Raw genomic sequence first — 19685 nt, forward strand, 5'->3', positions numbered from 1 at the left:
AAATCAGCTGTAAACTGATGTAAGTGGGACCACACAGGCATTTGCACCAGTTTTTAAACAAATTTAGTCAAACCAGTTCAATGTCTGTGTTTATGCCAGGCCTAGTTTGATATTTCCCATCTTCAGACACTAGGTCCACCTGCCTAATTTCACTCCATCCCTACTCTGGCCTACGCAAACCTGCAGCACCTAAAGTGAACTCCAGAAAGACTCCTTCCATTGAACACAGTGCAGTCTAGCCAGCTCAGGCCACTACTGTCTCCTGTCCCAGGAAATGCCCAGTGAATTTAGAGCAATTAGCCAAAATCCCCTGCTGCTGAGGCACATATAAAAGTGTGGAGGAGGTTCAGGGCTTGAAATGTTCCATTGAAGACCATGACTGACGGGCCTGTTTGGGAATCATACAGGAATATCACTTTGGGATGCACTGTGGCCTAGACCCAAGCCTAACCCTATAATGCATCCTTCCCCAAGACATCTCTAACTAATGTCATTTGGTGCTGCTTCCATGTTGCCTGCCTTGAAGGGGGAATTGTTTGCATCCAGAACTCTACTTCTAGTACAAGACTCCCCCTCCTTCTCATACCTAGAGACACACACTAGGCACTATGCAACGTATTACCAATCTGCACTGAATTTAACTTCCTAAAGGTTATGGAGTTCAACTTTCAACATTAATCTGATCAGAGACAACTGAATGTGTTGTCTGTGACAAAGTGACAGCCAATGTTTGGTCTTAATATTTTGGCTGTTCCAATACTCAAGTGAAAATATTCAGAAATTAGATGCTTTCTTGCTCAACAGTACTTATGTGTAATCCCCTGTAATTATCTTACATGTAACTAGAACTGCAGATAACTTGCTGTACCTATTTGTTAAACTTAGTGTTCAAAGCCTAGATGAAGCAATTGTGTTCAACCAAGCAGCTGGTACTGTAAGATATTCTTTTACACTTTGTCCTGCCAGAAAAAAATATGTCCATTTATAAGTAGTAGCCAGAAATCAGTACCCTAGCCTCCTGAATCAGCCATTCAGTGGAGCAGTACATTTAACACTGTTATATTTCACAATAACTAGCTAGAAAACTAAAGGAATTTTTCCACTAGTGAAAGTGGAACTACATATTTGAAACCAGGTACTACATTTTCATGGTCAAAACTGAATTACAATACTTGAATGGATATGTGACTAAAATAATAAATCTTATAATGTTTGAAAGCACATTTATCCTAAAGCGCATAAAATATATATTGACTTGAATTAACTAACTATCTTCGTGGGTAGAAGTAAGTTCAAAGACAAGCAAATATGCAAGGGTGAATAAAGAATTTGAACATCCTCTCTACAACTCTGCAGTTCTAAACCACTATTTTGCAGAAGACAACTCAATATGCTTTTAAAAAAGCTATCACTTACGTGATCCCTATTCTGGAAGGTAATAGACTTGAAAAGGAAATAATTGTGCTCCGTAATGCCACAAAGAAATCATATGTACCTTGGCAAGAATAAGTGAATTTTGGTCAGACATGAAACAAGGCTATGCTGCTCTAACTCTAAGTTAATGGTCTGCCCCAGGAAGAGGTATAGATAATGAACACTGACTTTGTGCTTTTCATAATAAGAAGTTTTTTAGGGGGGACAAGTGTAGCATTAAAAGAAAAGTGAGAAAAAAAAACCTAGAAATGCATCTACCAAAAAACAAAAACAAAAAAACCTGCTGTAACTAGTGACATTCTGTAACACTGAATAGATAGGCACTGGAAGGTGAAATTTTCATTCTCTGTGAGTTCCACAAATGTCTGCTTAAATCCATTAGTCAGAGATCTTGTGAAAGTTAAAAATTGGGAGTCCTAATTTTCAGAAATGAACAAGTGCATACACATTTGCATATTTAATTTTCACAAGCAAAAACAGGTGCAAAAAAGTCTACTTTTTAAATATCAGGCTGAGTTTCAGTGGATACTGTATATTGTATGAACTAGGGCTGTCAATTAATCGCAGTTAACTCACAAAAATTAATGATTAATCGCACTTATAACAATAGAATACTAATTGAAATTTATTAAATATTTTGGATGTTTTCCTACATTTTCAATATTGATTTCAATTATAACAGAATACAAAGTGCACAGTCCTCACTTTATATTATTTTTTATTACAAATATATGTACTGTAATAATGATAAACAAAAGAAGTAGTATTTTTCAATTCACCTCATACAAGTACTAAAGTACAATCTCTTTATTGTGAAAGTGCAACTTACAAATGCAGATTTTTTTTTTTACATAACTGCACTCAAAAACGAAACAGTGTAAAACTTTAGAGCTTACAAGTCCACTCAGTCCTACTTCTTATTCTGCCAGTCGCTAAGACAAACAAGTTTGTTTACGTTGATAAGAGATACTGCTGCCTGCTTCTTATTTACATCACCTGAAAGTGAGAACAGGTGTTCGCATGGCACTTTTGTAGCTGGCGTTGCAAGGTATGCCAGATATGCTAAACATTTGTATGCCCCTTCATGCTTCAGCCACCATTCCAGAGGACATCCTTCCATGCCAATGATGCTTGTTTAAAAAAAAAAAAAAAAAAAAAAAAGTGTCAATTAAATTTGTGACTGTACTTCTTTGGGGGGGGGGGGGGGGACAGACTGTATGTCTCCTGCTCTGTTCTACCCACATTCTACGTATATTTCATGTTATAGCAGTCTCGGATGATGACCCAGCACATGTTCATTTTAAGAACACTTCCACAGCAGATTTGACAAAACGCAAAGAATGTACTGATGTGAGATTTCTAAAAATAGCTACAGCATTCAACCCAAGGTTTAAGACTCTGAAGTGCCGTCCAAAATCTGAGAAGGATGAGGTGTGGAGCATGCTTTTAGAAGTCTTAAAAGAGCAACACTCTGATGCAGAAGCTACAGAACACAAACCACCAAAAAAGAAAAATCAACCTTCTGCTGGTGGCATCTGACTCAGATGATGAAAATGAACATGTGTCAGTCTGCACTGCTTTGGATTGTTATTGAACAGAACCCGTCATCAGCATGGAAGAATGTCCTCTGGAATGGTGGTTGAAGCATGAAGGGACATTTGAATCTTTCGCATATCTGGCATGTAAATACCTTGCAACGCCGGCTACAGAAGTGCAACGTGAACACCTGTTCTCACTTTCAGGTGACACTGTAACCAAGAAGCAGGCAGTATTATCTCCTGCAAATTGTAACCAACCTTGTTTGTCTTCATCTGTAAGTTCAACTTTCATGATAAAGAGATTGCACTACAGTACTTGTATGAGATGAATTGAAAAATAATTTGTGTGTTTTACAGTGCAAATATCTGTAATAAAAATATAAAGTAAGCACTGTACACTTTGCATTCTGTGTAGTAATTGAAATTAATATATTTGAAAATGCAGTAAACATCCACAAATATTTAAAATAAATGGTATTCTATTGTTTAACAGTGCGATTAATGGCACGATTAATTTTTTTAATCGCTTAACAGCCCTAGTATGAACCAATCAGCTAATGACCAGGCACTTTACAATCATCACTAACAAAGGTGGCAAGACTCAGTTCAGGACAACTGAAAAAATGACGAGAACATGAATGGCCTATTGAAATCAATGGGACTACTCATACACATGACATTATGCAGATCCATAAAAGTCTGCAGGATTAGGGCCATAATTAACATTGTAAAATGCTCTCATTCATCAAGATCAAGTGACAAACTGGATTTTCACATTTTGATTTCCAGAATACTCTCAAGGAACATCAGTAAAACAATTATGTATTTTGGAGACTTGTCATACATTTCATTATTTTCTTTTAAACCTATTTCAATTAAAGAGTAGCAGAGAACAATAATCCTAGGGCTATCAGGATACAGCTATGTTTTTATAATAAATATCAAGTAAAAAATTCAGAATTTTATTTAAAAAAAAAAAAGAAGTTTTACATAGCTAAGGCAATAGACAGTGGAACTTGGAAAAGTGTCAAAGGCACCGTGGAGATATATTTTAAAATGTGGTTCCTTCTTAAAAATATTCTGTAAAAAACCTTTTGAATTATGTAATAGTAATACTGCAGAACAACTTTACTTACCTTTTGAGAGTGCAAGTGAGTGATAGTAGCCACAGGCAACTTGCATTATTTGGATATCTGATAAGCTTTTGATATTTCTATGGGATTAAAATGGAGAAGGAATTAGACCACCAGATCTTGGCACTACGAAAGAGTACAACATCTGAAGGAGGAATAATACAGAAATGCAAGTTAAACCTTTCCACAAAAGAAGAGCTAAACCTACTTTAAATATTATAAAACATCTTTTAATTTAATTTGTAAATTACAAAATATTAATCCAAAACTCTGGATAGCTGGAAACCCAAAGAAGTTTGTTACTGAGTTTTATTAATAAATCAGCAATTTCTCTACAGAATTAGGACTTTTGTTTGGTGTTTTCTTGTTTCAGAGTCACTAGGATGTCATCCACCTGAAGATCTAACATTGAACGGGAGATGCAAAAGGAGACTAGCCTCCTAGATCTAACAAAAGCTTTAAAATGAGTTATTCTTCACCATGGTAATGCAACTTTTTGGCCAAATAATTCCAATGGGTTTACAAGGATCAGATTGATTTTCCTTATGCCACATACATTTGAATGTGAGGGTTAAATTCTCACTCCATTGCAGTCAATGGGAGTTTTGAAACTGCACTCAGTGGGGCCAAAATTTCACGCTAGGAATATAACAAGTTTACGTGAGCTGTTTGACTTGACAAGCTTACTCAAAAGCCTGTAAGTGTATATAAAGATGCATGAAATCAGTCATTGCATTTTGTTTTAAACTAATGCTGTGACTGTGACGTTGGCAGACCAGGTGTCAGCCCATGCCAAGACCTCTATGCCTCAACTGAGCACAGACCAGCATATAGTTGGAAACCAGTCTGGCTCACCTGTGTGTTAGTATTGTTACCATATACGTTAAGTTGATAAGAATGTGTTCAGACTTGATGAAAGGTTTGTACGACGCTGCTTGTAGTAATCTCAGTTAGAACATCTGCACCTCCTGTTATAAGTTTATAGTAAGTGTTTGCATTGTAATCCTCTGTAATTATATGAGCCCTGGTCTACACTACAAACTTATGTCATTATAACTACGTTGCTCAGGGGTGTGGAAAATCCATACTCCTGAGCAACATAGTTATACCAACCTAATTCCCAGTGCAGACAGAGCTATGTTGACAGGAGGACTTCTCCAGTTGACATAACTACTACCAGAGGTGGAGTATCTACTCCAACAGGAAACGCTCTCCCATTGGCATAGGCAGCATCTTCACTAAACGCTATATTGGCCCCTGGAGTGCTGTAAGTGTAAACAAGCCCTCAGTCACCAAACACAAAAGGAGCCTTACTTAATGTAAAATGCTGGCTTCCTACAGCAAGTGTTACTTCCTACCCACCAAGGAGGCCCACTGAAACCAAACAAGCCACTGTGAAACGTCAAAGAACAATTACTTGTTTAATTGCATTCCTCCCCTCACCCATGAAGAGAGCCATGTTCGTGAACTCATCCCATGAGCTTCAACTCTAGGGCAAAAGGAATAAAAATACCCCACAAGAAGAAACGGTCTCTCTCTGCTGCTTGGACTTTGAGTGGGCAAGATTTCTGAGCATACATCAGAGATCCCCAGCTGCTTAGGCTGGGTTGGCCCTAAAGGACATATAGAGATTGCATATACAGCAGCTTCTGTCACCTTTTGAAACCTAAGGCTAACTCATTAGTATGTGTATGTTTATCTTCTTTAACCATGTAAATAACTAAATTTGTTTTTCTTAGTTAATAAATCTTCAGTTCATTTATAATAGGACTGGCTACCAGCGTTGTCTTTGTTGTAAGTTCTGAAGTGGAATTAACGTGGGATACTTGGCTGGTGAAATCTAAGTACAGAATTTACAGCCAACTTGGGGTTTGTGCCCTGCTTCTTAACAGTCTGTCCTGAAGTTGGTACTCACACGCTTGAGCCACGCTAGACAGCTTAACAGTGATGATTAAGAATCCAATCCAGCAAATACATACACGTGTTTAGCTTTACCACCATGATTTCAACATTCCATTGATTTAAATAAAACTACTCATGGTAGTAAAGTTGAAGCATGTGCTGGAATGGAACATAAGGTGGTATACCAAAAATATTGTTTAAGTTAATAAGGACTGTTAAACATCTACCAAGTGTGCCTATTAGCAAGAACCCACTGAGTGACGGGGCAGAAGGTAATAAAAATTATTATCATGTTCCACAGCTGTAAAGTAACCTTCTATACTTCACAGAATTACTTGACAAATATTTTAATTATGGAATGGTTTGAGCAGTTTCACTTACACATGTCTTTCAATGTAACAAGTTTACTTTAAAAAAAAATACACAAATTTTACTTTGATCACTTTTTTATTTACCTGGGTATTCGGATACATTCCTCTGTTCCAGGCAAGCCTAGCTGTCCATCATTAGCAAGGCCCCAAGCATACACTTGGCCCTTGTCATTTAATGCTAGTGTGTGGGCTTCTCCACATGAAACAGACACAATATTTTGGGCATCCAGGGCACCAACATGTTCTAAAAAAAGTGAGAGAGGAAAGAAATTATGTTCTAATATATTACAGTTAAACAAAAAATTTCCATTCCTGCCATTGTATACTAAGATATTAAATGAAATATCATGGAAAATTAGACCAAAACCATGCCAAAATACCTTTAGAAATGACATAATCCCAACAAGAGCAAGTTAAATCTCACCCCATTATTATCCCATATAAGAAGTGACCAGGATTAAAATATTGGTACAATACGAGGGCACTCTATCAACTGTAATACACAGAAAATGCAGGATAACAGTAATGGTTCTCTTCTAATCTCATTCATGAAAATGACTACACAGACTCAATTAACATTAAGGTGATTATTACTGAATGATTAAATGTATAACCATTCTAGAAGAGGAAAACATTCCACTATGCACTATTTATCATCATCATTAAGTCGTCCTTCAATAGCAAGGCACAATAAGGCCACCATCCGCAATGGACTCCACATGGGTGGTCTTCTGCATGCATGCACAGAAGAATCAGGGCCTAAAAGCTAAATTTGATGCACAGATACACACAGCAGACCTCTGAAAGACATGTAGTGAATTAAGGACATAAGACTCCATTGTTAACCTCTTGTTTGTCAGTACTCTGTGTGTGCATATCTTCAGCTATGTTTGCCTGTACTCAATGTGTGCTCTTGTGCTGGTCAAATAAGCTACATCCCCATGCACTCAATAGCAAAACTTGAGAAACTGGGCAGTTGAGCAAAATTATAAACATATATATTTATCTGAAGATGTGGTTTTCATAAACTGGGAATTAGTTATAGACTGAGAAAGAATGTACTGGGACATAAGCTAATGCAACAGCTGAATAGGAGACGACTGCTGAATGGTTTCAGGGCCAAACTCTGGGAGGTGATGGGACAGAGAACCTATTAGAATCAAAGCTATGTTTTCAAAGGTCATTTACTATACGTTACATTTTTTTAAATTTTATTTTGAAATTTCAATTATAATAGTTGATTGGGTTCAAGCATTAATAATCCAGAAGCTGCAGCACTGTACTACTGGCACGAGAACCATAAAGTGAAATTGAGTTGTCCTTTAATTTTCAAAGCAAAATGAAGAACAAAAAAAGTAAAACAGCACAAACCAGTAAGACTAAATGATATTTTTAAAAACTGTTCATGCTTTAATAATTTATGGTAGTATTAGTAGTAGTACAGGTAAGGCACATGTTTTATGATAGATCTCTCAACATCCCTTAAAAGGAGAAGACTCAAGGAAAACCGTAATAGTCAGAAAAGGAATCCAAGGTAGTAAAAACTGCTTTTGACAGCATTTGTGGTATTAAAAAACAACTATTTTCCTCCTCTTTAACTTCTTGTGTTCAGAAACCTCCAGAAATTTTTATTTCAACTTCAACAATGTTATGGGGGAATATCAGAGTCCTGTCATTAACACCAAAATTTTCATAAGTCTCCATGAATCATGTGCCCATTTTCAGACAGTTTATGCTCAATTTTCTAAAGTGTTGAGTTAAATAAAAGCTATGAATCCTCAGCACCTCTGAAAAATCAGGTGCAAGATGTCAAATTAGGCACCCCAATATTGAAGCAAACAAAATTATTGAACATCTGAAGTGTAGTTTTCTAACATGTTATGTTTTTCTTAAAGCCCCAGATCCTGTAGTCCTTTGACTCTCAACTTTCATTTTTTTACAGCATACTTTCTATGCCCCATGGCTATTGGGAAAAGTCTGAGAACATGACTTGAGTATAAAGATTCAGAAGCCAGAAGGCTAATAAAAACAAACACACCCAACAACTTTGGCTTAAAAATTTATTTTTAAGCCAAACATAATTTCTGAACACGAGGTTGGCAACTGAGTGACTGCAGCAGTTACAGAATTCTTATAGATAAGTTAACAGTTGGCAAGCATACAGAAGTACACAGAAGCCCTTTAGTGAAAGCAAACAGGAAATCCACTCTTTTGCCCTCCCCTCACACACATGGCAATCTACAGAACATAAAAATAACTTGAACGGTAAGTGTAGCTCTACTCTAAGCATTCCCTGTACCGCCAAATAAGAGGCAGACCAATATGTCACGTATCTGGTCATTTTATAAATAAGTCAAATGGGGGGGGAAGAAGATAAAAAGAAAATAGGAGCTCAGGAAGAAAAATGTTGCCACACAGAAATAGCTTGTAAATTTCATGCTCACGCTTGCTCCTAATTTAAAAGTTCAGTTTGGTGAGAAGATTAAACCCACTAGTAATCACAAAAAGAGACAGTCAATAAAGGGAAGGCTTTTATTCTGATAACTCCAGACAAATCCAGGAGCTTGCAGCTCTAAATGCTAAAGCGTTGCAGAAATGAACGAACAATTTGCAGCCATTATGCTGTCAAACTCTCCTGCTGGTCTCGTGTCCCAGCTTCACTACCACTGAAGGCAAAATGAACTAGTTATTTGGGTGTAAGTAATTATTTCTGAGAAAGAGTCCTCTGATCTTCCCGAAGCTCACAGCAGCACCCATCCCCACATAAGGAAAGATTATGGTACAAAAAGACAGAACTGAAGAATATCAATTAATCTATTTAAAGCCCTCCTAAATCCTTGAAGGATGAATCACTTTTGGAGATCATGCAACTACTACACAGCAATGTCTTACACCATGAACCACTTGAGCAGGAGACGCTGCTACCCACACTACATGGCTTTTCCTTTACATAGCACACAGCTGGGAACCACTGAGATAGCAATAAATGCTAGTATTCAGGACCTGTAAGTATTTCTATTATAAATACTAACAACAAGAGGAGATTATAACTTGGCTTTAAGGCTTCAGACCACATAAAATTTCAGACCAACTTCTTTTAATACTTCAAAACACAAACAACTTGATACACTCTTCATACTCTTAGAAATTTGGTACATTTAAGTTATTTAAAAAATTAGGAACAGCTTGCTTTCAAACCCTCTCTCAGCTCCAACAGGTGCTTGTTAAACAGAGCCTCACAAATTCACTTTTCTTCATAGGAGGAAAATGTCATGCAGCAGCCCCTAAGATAGATACATTTGGGTGCCTAAAGCAATCCACTACAGCTCTTAAAAACAGAATTTTTGCACCAGTGCATTGTCTTTTAAGTTTGGTTTATTTTCAAATTAAATTGACAAAGATACGGAAAGTTCAGTGAATAACTACTGTGCACACAAGTCATAGTTAAAGCATGAACACTATATTTTACAAGAATCTATATGTATATACCTCATAATAGAATGTACGTCATATAATCTAGTTATACAACCTCTCATTTACAAACTATTGTCAGTGATCTATGGATTGATAAAAATATAAGAATGGCCATACTGGGTCAGACCAATGATCCATCTAGCCCAGTACCCTGTCTTCCAACAGTGGCCAATGGCAGGTGCTTCAGAGGGAATGAACAGAACAGGTAATCATCCATTCCCAACTTCTGGCAAATAGAGGCTAGGAACACTTCAGAGCATGGTTTTTCACCTCTGACTAATAGCCATTGATGGACCTATCCTCCATGAACTTAGTTCTTTTTTGAACCCTGTTATAGTCTTGGCCTTCACATCCTCTGGCAAAGAATTCCACAGTTTGACAGTGTGTTGTTTTTGTTTTTGCCTATCAATTTCACTTGCTGACCCCTAGTTTGTGTGTTATGAGGAGGAGTAAATAACACTTCCTTATTTATTTTTTTTCCACATGATTTTAATAGACCTCTATCATATCCCCCTTAAGTCGTCTTTTTTCCAAGCTGAAAAGTCCCAGTCTTATTCATTGCTCCTCATATGGAAGCTGTTCCATACCCCTTAACAATTTTTGTTGCCCTTTTCTGAACTTTTTCCAATATATCTTTTTTGAGATGAGATGACCAGATCTGTATGCAGTATTCAAGATGGAAGCATACCATGGATTTATTTAGAGGCAATGATATTTTCTGTCTTATTATCTATCCCTTTCCTGATGATTCCCAGCATTCTGTTAGCATTTTTGACTGCCACTGCACACTGAGTGGATGTTTTCACAAGAACTATCAACAACGACTCCAAGATCTCTTTCTTGAGTGGTAACAGCTAATTTAGAGTCCATCATTTTATATGTATAGTTGGGATTATATTTTCCAATGTGCATTACTTTGCATTGATCAACATTGAATTTCATCTGCCATATTGTTGCCCAGTCATCCAGTTTTGAGAGATTGCTTTGTAACTCTTTTGCCCTCTGCTTTGGGCTTAACTATCTTGAGTAGTTTTGTATCATCTGAAAATTTTGCCACCACACTGTTTACCCCCTTTCTCCAGATCATTTATGAATATGTTGAACAGTACTGGTCCCAGTACAGACTCCTGGGGGACACAACTATTTATCTCTCTCCATTCTGAGCACTAACAATTTATTCCTACCCTTTGTTTCCTATCTTTTAGCCAGTTACTGATCCATGAGAGGACCTTCCCTCTTATCCCATGATAACATAATAGGGTTTAAATAAAGGCATGAACATCCTCAGATGAAACAGTGATGGGTGTCACAGAAAGTCACACAAAACACACGAATATTTTAAAACAGCATAGGGGTTCCAACAAGCCACATTTTTAAAAATTCTACAATTTAAAAGTCGGTCACGGTATAGAAACTTCCTTTTGTATTAATTCTAATCATATTAAAAGACAATTGTCACATTTTGCTGTTTGCGTACAAAGGTAATAAAGGCCCCAGATCAGTTAATTATTTTTCCAAGATAACAAAAATGTCTACTGGAAGCATGCTATTTACAGTTGTAGTCTTCAAAATGGTCTTCAAATTGTGTCATTTAGTGGACAAGATAAACATATTCAGATCTTAATAGCTATTTAAATTTACAAAAGTCAGATCCTGCTAACTTAATTAACATGCACGTTCACGCCAGCAAATGCTTGCTCACAATTAGAGAGGCATGTGTTAAAATTACAATGAAGCTTAAGTTAATCAGTTTAATATCAACTTACCAATTTTTTTTTAAATAAAAAAATTAGCTTTTTAAAACGAAGTAAATATCAACCATCTAGAATGCAACTTAGGAAGCAGCCCTTTAGAACTAAGTTCTAAATAAAGACGCTAACCAATAAATGGACCTAATCTATTTGAAAATCAAATAACCATTTGAGAAAGTTTTTTTTAATCTCTTGTTGTTACAAGTAACTTCCAAAATTACTATAACTTGACAGAGATTGGAACAAAATACTTTTTTCTATCCAGTTTGTTTACCTATTGCATTTGACAGCTTTTTATGCTTAGTCAATTTTACTGTATGGCAATAGAATGAAGACATCACTTACATGTACTACTCTGGAGAGAGCTCACGTGTTTACTCCTCCACAATCCCTGCAAGAGGGTGTTTGCCAGTAACAGAAGCAGCAAAGCTGGTATGAAAATGCAGAAATAATAAGCAGGGGAGGAGGAAGGAGTGAGCCTGAATTTGTTTGGCATTGTGACTTTTTAGGCTTACCTAGAAGACCCTTCCTAACATCAGTATGGAAGCTGAAAGCTCCAAAAAAAATAAAAAAATAGAGAGGACACACTATTCAGAGTACGCTTTCAGAAATTTTATTTTTTCTGATTATTTTAAACGAAAACAAGAGAGTGTTGCTTTAAACAAACTACCTTCCCATCACAATGATTAGTTAGAAAATAAAAAGCTATTTGTCTCCTAAATAATTGCGTGTTTACAGACTGTCAGACAAACTATCATTTTTGCCACAGACCCAGTAACCCAGCTGCTCACAGTGGAGGTGGGGGGGTGTGTGTGTGAAAATCATGTAGAGATGTTCCTTAACTTGTGGGAGGCAGATTCCCTTTCCCCTCCCCCCATCTTGATATCCACTGTGAGAAGCTGGGTTACTGGGACTGTGGCAAAAATGATGGTTTGTCCAACAATCTGTTAACATGCAATTATTTAGGAGGCAAATAGCTTTTATTACATGCATGTCAATGAAATGACTGAAGGATTCATACAGTTGCAGATACAGTGGTTCCACACTGGGGCACAGATAGCTGTGCTGGGTCCCACGATCATGCCTGCCTCAAGGAAGACCACATTGGTTCTGCTGTACTTTATGATTTCTTCAGCTATCAAAGAGAGGAGCGATTTAACTCTTACTGACTCATCTCAGAATTCAATGGCCTGTCCAGGCTGTTTCCCACTTGAAGGCTTATCATTTAGGACACCTTTCGAACTTACATGAAAGAAGATCTAATTAAACATTACACCAATCTTCAGATGTTGCTCTGTGTTTGCTGTTTGAACTATACTGAAGAACAGCACCACCACCACCTTTGCCTCCAACAATTGAAACTGTGATGTGTTGTTGGGTTTCTTTGAGTGTGGGGAAGTAGTGTGGGAAGTGTTGCATGTTATGTATATTTGGACCTTAACCTAATACAATTTAAAAAAAAAAAAAAGAATGAAGCCCAACCAATGGAAGTACAGTGAATTACACTAAAATTAATTCCTGAAAGGATTCAGATCAAACATTTTTCACTTTCAAACATATAACTAAGGTTCTTCTATGGACACCATCAACATACTTTGAGAATTTGCCAATGGTGCTTAGGCACTCTACAGTATAAAATAATTTAAGTTGAGAACAGCAACAAATCAGAAACATAAAATAGGAAACTATTCAAACGAGGGGATTTTAGGTATTCAGGACTATTCGTGGAGGAAGACACTGAAAATTATTATGGTTTGTCATGTAACTGGCAAATTATAATGCTACGATGAGAGCCCTGTGCAGATACACAATTTATATCCACAGATACAAGCATAGCTACAGGGCTCTAGTGACAACAAGCCAGACCAGCAGGGCCATGGTCAGCGACTGGGGCAGAAACTACAGTGGCGAAAGCACCGGCATGTTGGGCCATTCATCAAAGGAGCCAGTGCCCAGCCCAGGCAGCTCCTCCAGTGTGGCTTTCCACCCTCAGCCCTGCCCACTGGAACTGCCCAGCTGCAGTTCCTGGCTTGGTCGCTGGCCGTGGCCATGCTGGTCTCCCTCATTGCTGCTAGAGCCCTGCAACTCTGCGGCTATAAATTGTGTATCCATGCAGGCTGTAGCCATGATCCACTGATCTGCAAGATAATTATTTAGTGTATACGCAATTATCTATATATTAAATTAAATTAATTTTTATAATGGTATAGTTCCACAAGGTAATCTCGCTAATATGTTATCTGGGTAAATATACTGTAAATGAATACTTAAATAACTGAAGAACTATAAACCAGCGATTACATGTGGTGTGAAACTGTAAAAAGCAGGGTTCTACAGGGTCAGTCTTGAATCTAATATTTAGTGTGCCCTGCCTAGAGGAAAGAGTATAGCTTGCATGTACCAATAATATCAGCAAACACAAAGGAGGAACAGCAAGCATTGTGAAACAGAATTAAAAACTACAAGATACAGAGTTGTTAGAGAAACAGAAGTCAACAGAAAATGGTTTAGTTATAATAAATTAAAGGTTTTTCATTTAGAGAATGTTACAGAAAGATCTAAGCATGACAGACAACTGGAACTTAGCCAGGCAAAATGATGCATCTAAAAAACAACAAAAATCAAGCACTAAAGGTTACACTGGGATGTACAAACTAAGGTCTTTAACCTAAAAATTGTTCTCTCAGAGGGGACCCCCACGTTCACATGCAGACTCTTTGACGGGGACAGAGGTCCACCTATGTAGAGCAATTTGTAGGATTGAGGCCTAGGGTTCTGTGGCCTGAAATGTGCAGGAGTCAGACTAGATGATCATGATGGTCCCTTCTGGCCTTAAAGGCTATGAGTCTATCACATGGCAACATGACACAGGTAATTATATATTTTAAAATAATCTATTGAAATTATAACATATTTTAAAATAATCTATTGAAATTATAACATATTTTAAAATAATCTATTGAAATTATAACATATTTACTAGATTTGTACAATCTAGAGAAGAAAGGCTATGAACTGACATGATAACTGTATGTACCTATATACAACCAATAAAGTCACTTCAGGTACAATAATAGCCTGAAATTAAAAAAAGAAAAATTAAGCTAAGTGGTAAGATGTCATTTTTATAAAATGCTATCAATTAGGCTGGGTTGGGTAATTGTATAGCTTCATAGGATTTAATATGCTTACTACTTTCTACACAATGAAACAGAAGTACAAAAATCAAAACCATAAAAAGAAAATCTTTAAAGTCCCAATTCTACAAATACGCATGTGCTTGGGACTACTCACACTCAGAAAGATAGGCACATGTAAATATATTTACAGATCTGAGGCCTAAATGTGGTAACTAAAGTTAAAAACCAACACCCACACAAAATCCACTCTTCATTACTTTTAACTTACCTGGTCTCTTTCTGGATTTTTCATGCCCTAATTGTCCTAGATCATTACATCCACATGTATACACAGTCCCATCATCCAGGACAAAAACAGTGTGTCTGAGTCCACATCCTACATCTCGGACCTTTTTATTTAGGAAAAAGTCACTTTTTCTGGGTTCTAATACAATCTCTTCATCAATTCCACCCAATCCAAGCTGTCCAAAGGATGCATTTCCCCAGCACAACATGGTTCCAGTTGTCTTGATGAGTAAGATCTTGCAACTTCACTGTTCAAAATGTTCCTTCTGTGACAGTGTTCAGGGGAAAAAAAATAAAGTACTGTTATAAAGAATACTTAAAGAAACACCATACATTCAAAAATATGTAAACAAATATTTGTTTTTTCTGTAGTAAAATCTTTGATAACTGAAACACTTTTAAGAGTCCAACTTACTTGTCACTATTTAAGCTCTTTGTTAACTTTCTGCATTACTCTCAACTTGGAGACAGATAATTTCACTATCATTTTCACTTTTACTATCAGGATCCAAGCGTTGCAGTATTTAGATTTCAGTCACCACACCGGAACATTTATTGGTTTAAAGATAACTATTTCCTTTGGTATTTTCTTGAAAATTTATAAAGGTTTCTAACATTTTTCTAGTCTTCAGTTTTATAAAAGACTCTTTTGGGCTACATTTAAATTGCCAATGCACTTTAAAAACTTAAAAGATGTTCTATCAACTTGTATAACTGATAATACAAACTGATATGCCAATAATTATAATATTTACCAAGTACAAGTCTCTTGACACTTGACATTTTAATCAGACCCTAGACCATGATCCTGCACTCTGATCCAGGTAGATGGACTGCTCCATTCCAGTGCACTTTTCTGCGGCTTCACACAACACAACTGTCCATGGAGGCAAATCACAATGTGAACTGGGGCCCAAGGAGGGCAACCACTTCTTTGAATTCACCTTGTTAAGTTACATCCATGGACACAAACTCATCCATTCCTGCTCCCTGATGCCTGGATCCCATTTTTAACTTTGTACTGACAGACTACAGCTAGATTTTGAGAAGACACAATGGAACATTTCTCTTCTTTTTGGTTTCTAATTTTGTGTGAAGTACTTGTGATTTAAAAACAAAAAAAAACCACCAAAAAAACAAAGAACTGATTTCACAGGAAGAGGAATTTCCCCATATTTTCAAAACAGAACCTAAAAATATTCTTGATGAAAAATTACTGCAATTGTTCATTAATTAACACTGTAATCAAAATAGCATGACTGAAGAAGGGAATATTCAATATAAATGTATCATAAATATAGTACATTTAAACAATACTACATCCTGAAAGATCCTCATGTGCTTTACAAACTATATAAATACAACATCACACACAGAGTTACTGTCGCCAACTACCACATTGAGGGCTGCATAATAGTGAAAGGAGCGAAATTATGGGCAAGGATAACAGAGCAAACCATTTCTTTTACCAAAAGTCAGCGTGTAAAAGACAGTACATCGACTTTCATGGTCTCACTGTAAACAGCCCAAATGCAGTAACCTTTGTGGAACTCAATTCATCTGTCTCAGAAGGTTAAAGCACAACCAGATAGAGATAAAATAACGAGGAGTCCTCGTGGCACCTTAGAGACTAACAAATTTATTTGGGCATAAACTTTCGTGGGCTAGAACCCACTTCATCAGATGCATGGAGTGGAAAATACAGGAGCAGGTATAAATACACGAAAAGATGGGAGTTGCCTTACCGAGTGTGAGGTCAGTCTAATGAGACAATTCAATTAACAGCATTTATTCTTTTGCTTAGAGACTGTCTGGTTTGGACAGTGTATATGGCAGAGGGTTATGCAAAAGAATAAATGGACACAAATCTGACTTCAGGAATTATAACATTCAAAAACCAGTAGGAGAATACTTCAATCTCCCTGGTCACTCAATAACAGACCTAAAAGTGGCAATTCTTCAACAAAAAACTTCAAAAACAGACTCCAACATGAAAATGCAGAACTGGAATTAATTTGCAAACTGGACACCATCAAATTAGGCCTGAAAAAAGACTGGGAGTGGTTGGGCTATTACAAAACCTAAACTTAATTTCCCCTATACTAGTTTCCCCCTAATGTTACTCGCACCTTCTTGTCAACTGTTTAAAATGGGCCACTCTCATTACCACTACAAAAGTTATTTTTTCTCCCATGGTATTCTGCTGTTAATTGAATTGGGTCATTAAACTGACCTCACACTTGGTAAGGCAACTCCCATCTTTTCATGTATTTATTCCTGCTCCTGTATTTTCCACTCCATGCATCTGATGAAGTAGGTTCTAGCCCATGAAAGCTTATGCCCAAATAAATTTGTTAGTCTCTAAGGTGCCACAAGGACCCCTTATTGTTTTTGCTGATACAGACAAACAGCTACCATTCTGAAACCTATCAGATAGAGATAGGTTACCCTATGGGAAAAGTAATTATTATCCTACCACATTCAGAAGAGGACGGTCAAAATGATGTTGGCTTGACTTGGGACATAGTTATAGCTCCATCACAGATCCACATACATGACTGCCATACAAGTTTCAACCTGTAACACAGAAGAATAGAAGAGATTTACAATTGTAGTGATCCAAGGTTTCCACAATCAAGTACTCTTCACAGCTGATGGGAAAGGGGGGAAAAAAAATCCGTAAATTAACTTTTTAGCAGAACAGACTGCAGAACAATCAAATCTAAAAACATTAATTTAATGGAAAAAGGAATTCTAATATTTTCACTTAACTAGAAATTTAATTTAAACCCTAACTTCATTATTCTGCAGGAAAATATTTAAGAACTTTGGAGATTTTCAGTACCGAACAGTAGTGTTCTGCACTTCTGTTATGGTTCCAGCCAAGGATCTGAAAGACATTTTATTTTCTAGCAAGTAATCATGAATCTCCCTGCATTTTATTTTCAAGTCTGAGTCACTATTTATTGAGACGCCCACTAAAAACAGTGTGATACTGACAAGGAACAAATGGGAGAGATGAGGGAAACAACCTCCTACTTTTTTAGAACAAGAAACAATGAGGGGGCCAAAGGAAGGGGCTGGAAAGTTCCAGTATGCTTTAGTGATTTAGGTTTACTTGCTGTACACACAGTGAAAAGCTCTGAAAAACTATGGCATAAACCTAGCAGTTTCAAAGGCTACAGTATAGACTATAATTCTCCATTATTATTATTATTGTTGGCAACGTTCTGCATTCAAGGAAACACTGCCAAATTCTGAATCCCATTTTCAAACATCCCATGCAGAATAAATAATATTTAACATTTATCGTATACAGTACCTTTCAGCCTGAAAGATCCCAGGCTGCTTTACACTCAACGGATCAATGAAATGCACCTTTGCTGTAGATAAAACTCGGTGCACGCAAATTTTGGCCCGCTGATACCAACTCCTACTTGCCAAACAGCACCCCGGGGTCTTATAATGCTCGAACAGAGAAGTCTGGATCTTTCGGGTCTGTTCAAAACCACCCCCCCCATACAAACTGCGCCGCACCTCACGCCCCCACTCGCAGCACAAGGGAAGGAGCGGAACGCCAGCCACCGCCGGGGAGCGGGCCGCGGGCAGGGAAGCCGCGCTGGAGCATGGTCCCGCAAGCAGACAGGGGCAAGGGTTTAGAGCAATTTGGGGCGGCGAGTGAAGCTGGCTGGGCCCCGCCCACGGGCCGTACCGGGCCAGGCGCCGGCCGCGCAGAGCTCAGAAGGGGCGGGTGGCCGTCCCGCTCTGTGCGTGCCGCAGGGCAGGGCGCCGGCCCCACTGCGCTGTAACTACCGCCCCTGGGGCACCGCAGGGCTCGGCCCCTGCCCCTCCCGCCGGGGCCGGCACTGGGCCCACACGCCAGCCCGGCGCCCGACCCTCACAGAGCGGAGCCCGGTCCCAACCGCCAGGCCGGCCCGGCCCCGCCCCGCCCCGCAGCGCCCCCTCGCCCCGGCGGCAGCGCCAGGCCCCGGCTAACGAGCCTCACGCCCCGCTGGAACTCACCGAAGGGCCGGGGAGAGCCCCGAGGGAGGGGATCCTGCTCCGGCCAGGCAGCGAGGAGGGAGCACCAGGAAGAAGTGACAGGCCTCTAGCACCGCGGGTCCGGCTAGGCTTCCGCACTGCGCAGGCGCCGCGCCCCGCGTGTGCGGGCGGGATCTGCTCCTGCTTCCCGCCCCCAGTCAGCGGGGCGAGCACGGAGAGACTCTGCTCAGACCGGCCTCGCCGCTTCCACTCGGGGCAAGGACTCCCTCTCCCCCTCAGCTTCCGGTGCCAGGCCCAGCCCCGCACAGAAAGAGCGACCCCGGAGCGGAGTTTGCAGCGTTGGCCTTTTGAATAAATAGCTGCTGGTACAGTGAGCAAACTGTATCCGGAAATCATCGAGCCGCTGCCCCGGAGGGAGCCCCCCAGCACCTCAGGGACTGCCTCTTCCGCGAGCCCCCGATACTCACTTGCACTGGGCGCTGTCAGTATCCGGCTGTCAAACGATTTTACCTTCCAACAACGGTTTGTTCATCAAAAAGAAAAGGAGGACTTGTGGCACCTTAGAGATGAACCAATTTATTTGAGCATGAGCTTTCGTGAGCTACAGCTCACTTCATCGGATGCATACTGTGGAAAATATGGAAGATGTTTTTAT

General features: G+C 38.7%; 1 protein-coding gene across 8 annotated transcripts in view; it reads right to left on the minus strand.

The window, feature by feature from the left end:
- HERC4 (HECT and RLD domain containing E3 ubiquitin protein ligase 4) overlaps nt 1-19427 on the minus strand; it is a 121866-nt gene extending 102439 nt beyond the window's left edge. For 2 of the 8 annotated variants that reach the window (XR_013636075.1, XM_078853808.1), the window contains exons 1-5: nt 19052-19274; nt 17505-17605; nt 15012-15294; nt 6463-6622; nt 4109-4185 (exon numbers count right to left, since the gene is read on the minus strand). Coding sequence is in view for 6 of the 8 variants with exons in the window: in XM_078853808.1 (XP_078709934.1) it covers nt 4109-4185; nt 6463-6622; nt 15012-15237 (463 nt within the window). In the remaining 2 variants the exon portion in view is untranslated. Of the gene's footprint in view, nt 1-4108; nt 4186-6462; nt 6623-15011; nt 15295-17504; nt 17606-18350; nt 18840-19051 lie in introns of those variants that run through there. The other 6 variants (XR_013636076.1, XM_078853806.1, XM_073353449.2 and 3 more) reach the window with 6 other exon arrangements.
- Between the last annotated feature and the right edge of the window lie 258 nt (nt 19428-19685).

Source organism: Lepidochelys kempii, chromosome 7, assembly GCF_965140285.1.
Source record: "Lepidochelys kempii isolate rLepKem1 chromosome 7, rLepKem1.hap1, whole genome shotgun sequence".
Classification (NCBI taxonomy): domain Eukaryota; kingdom Metazoa; phylum Chordata; order Testudines; family Cheloniidae; genus Lepidochelys; species Lepidochelys kempii.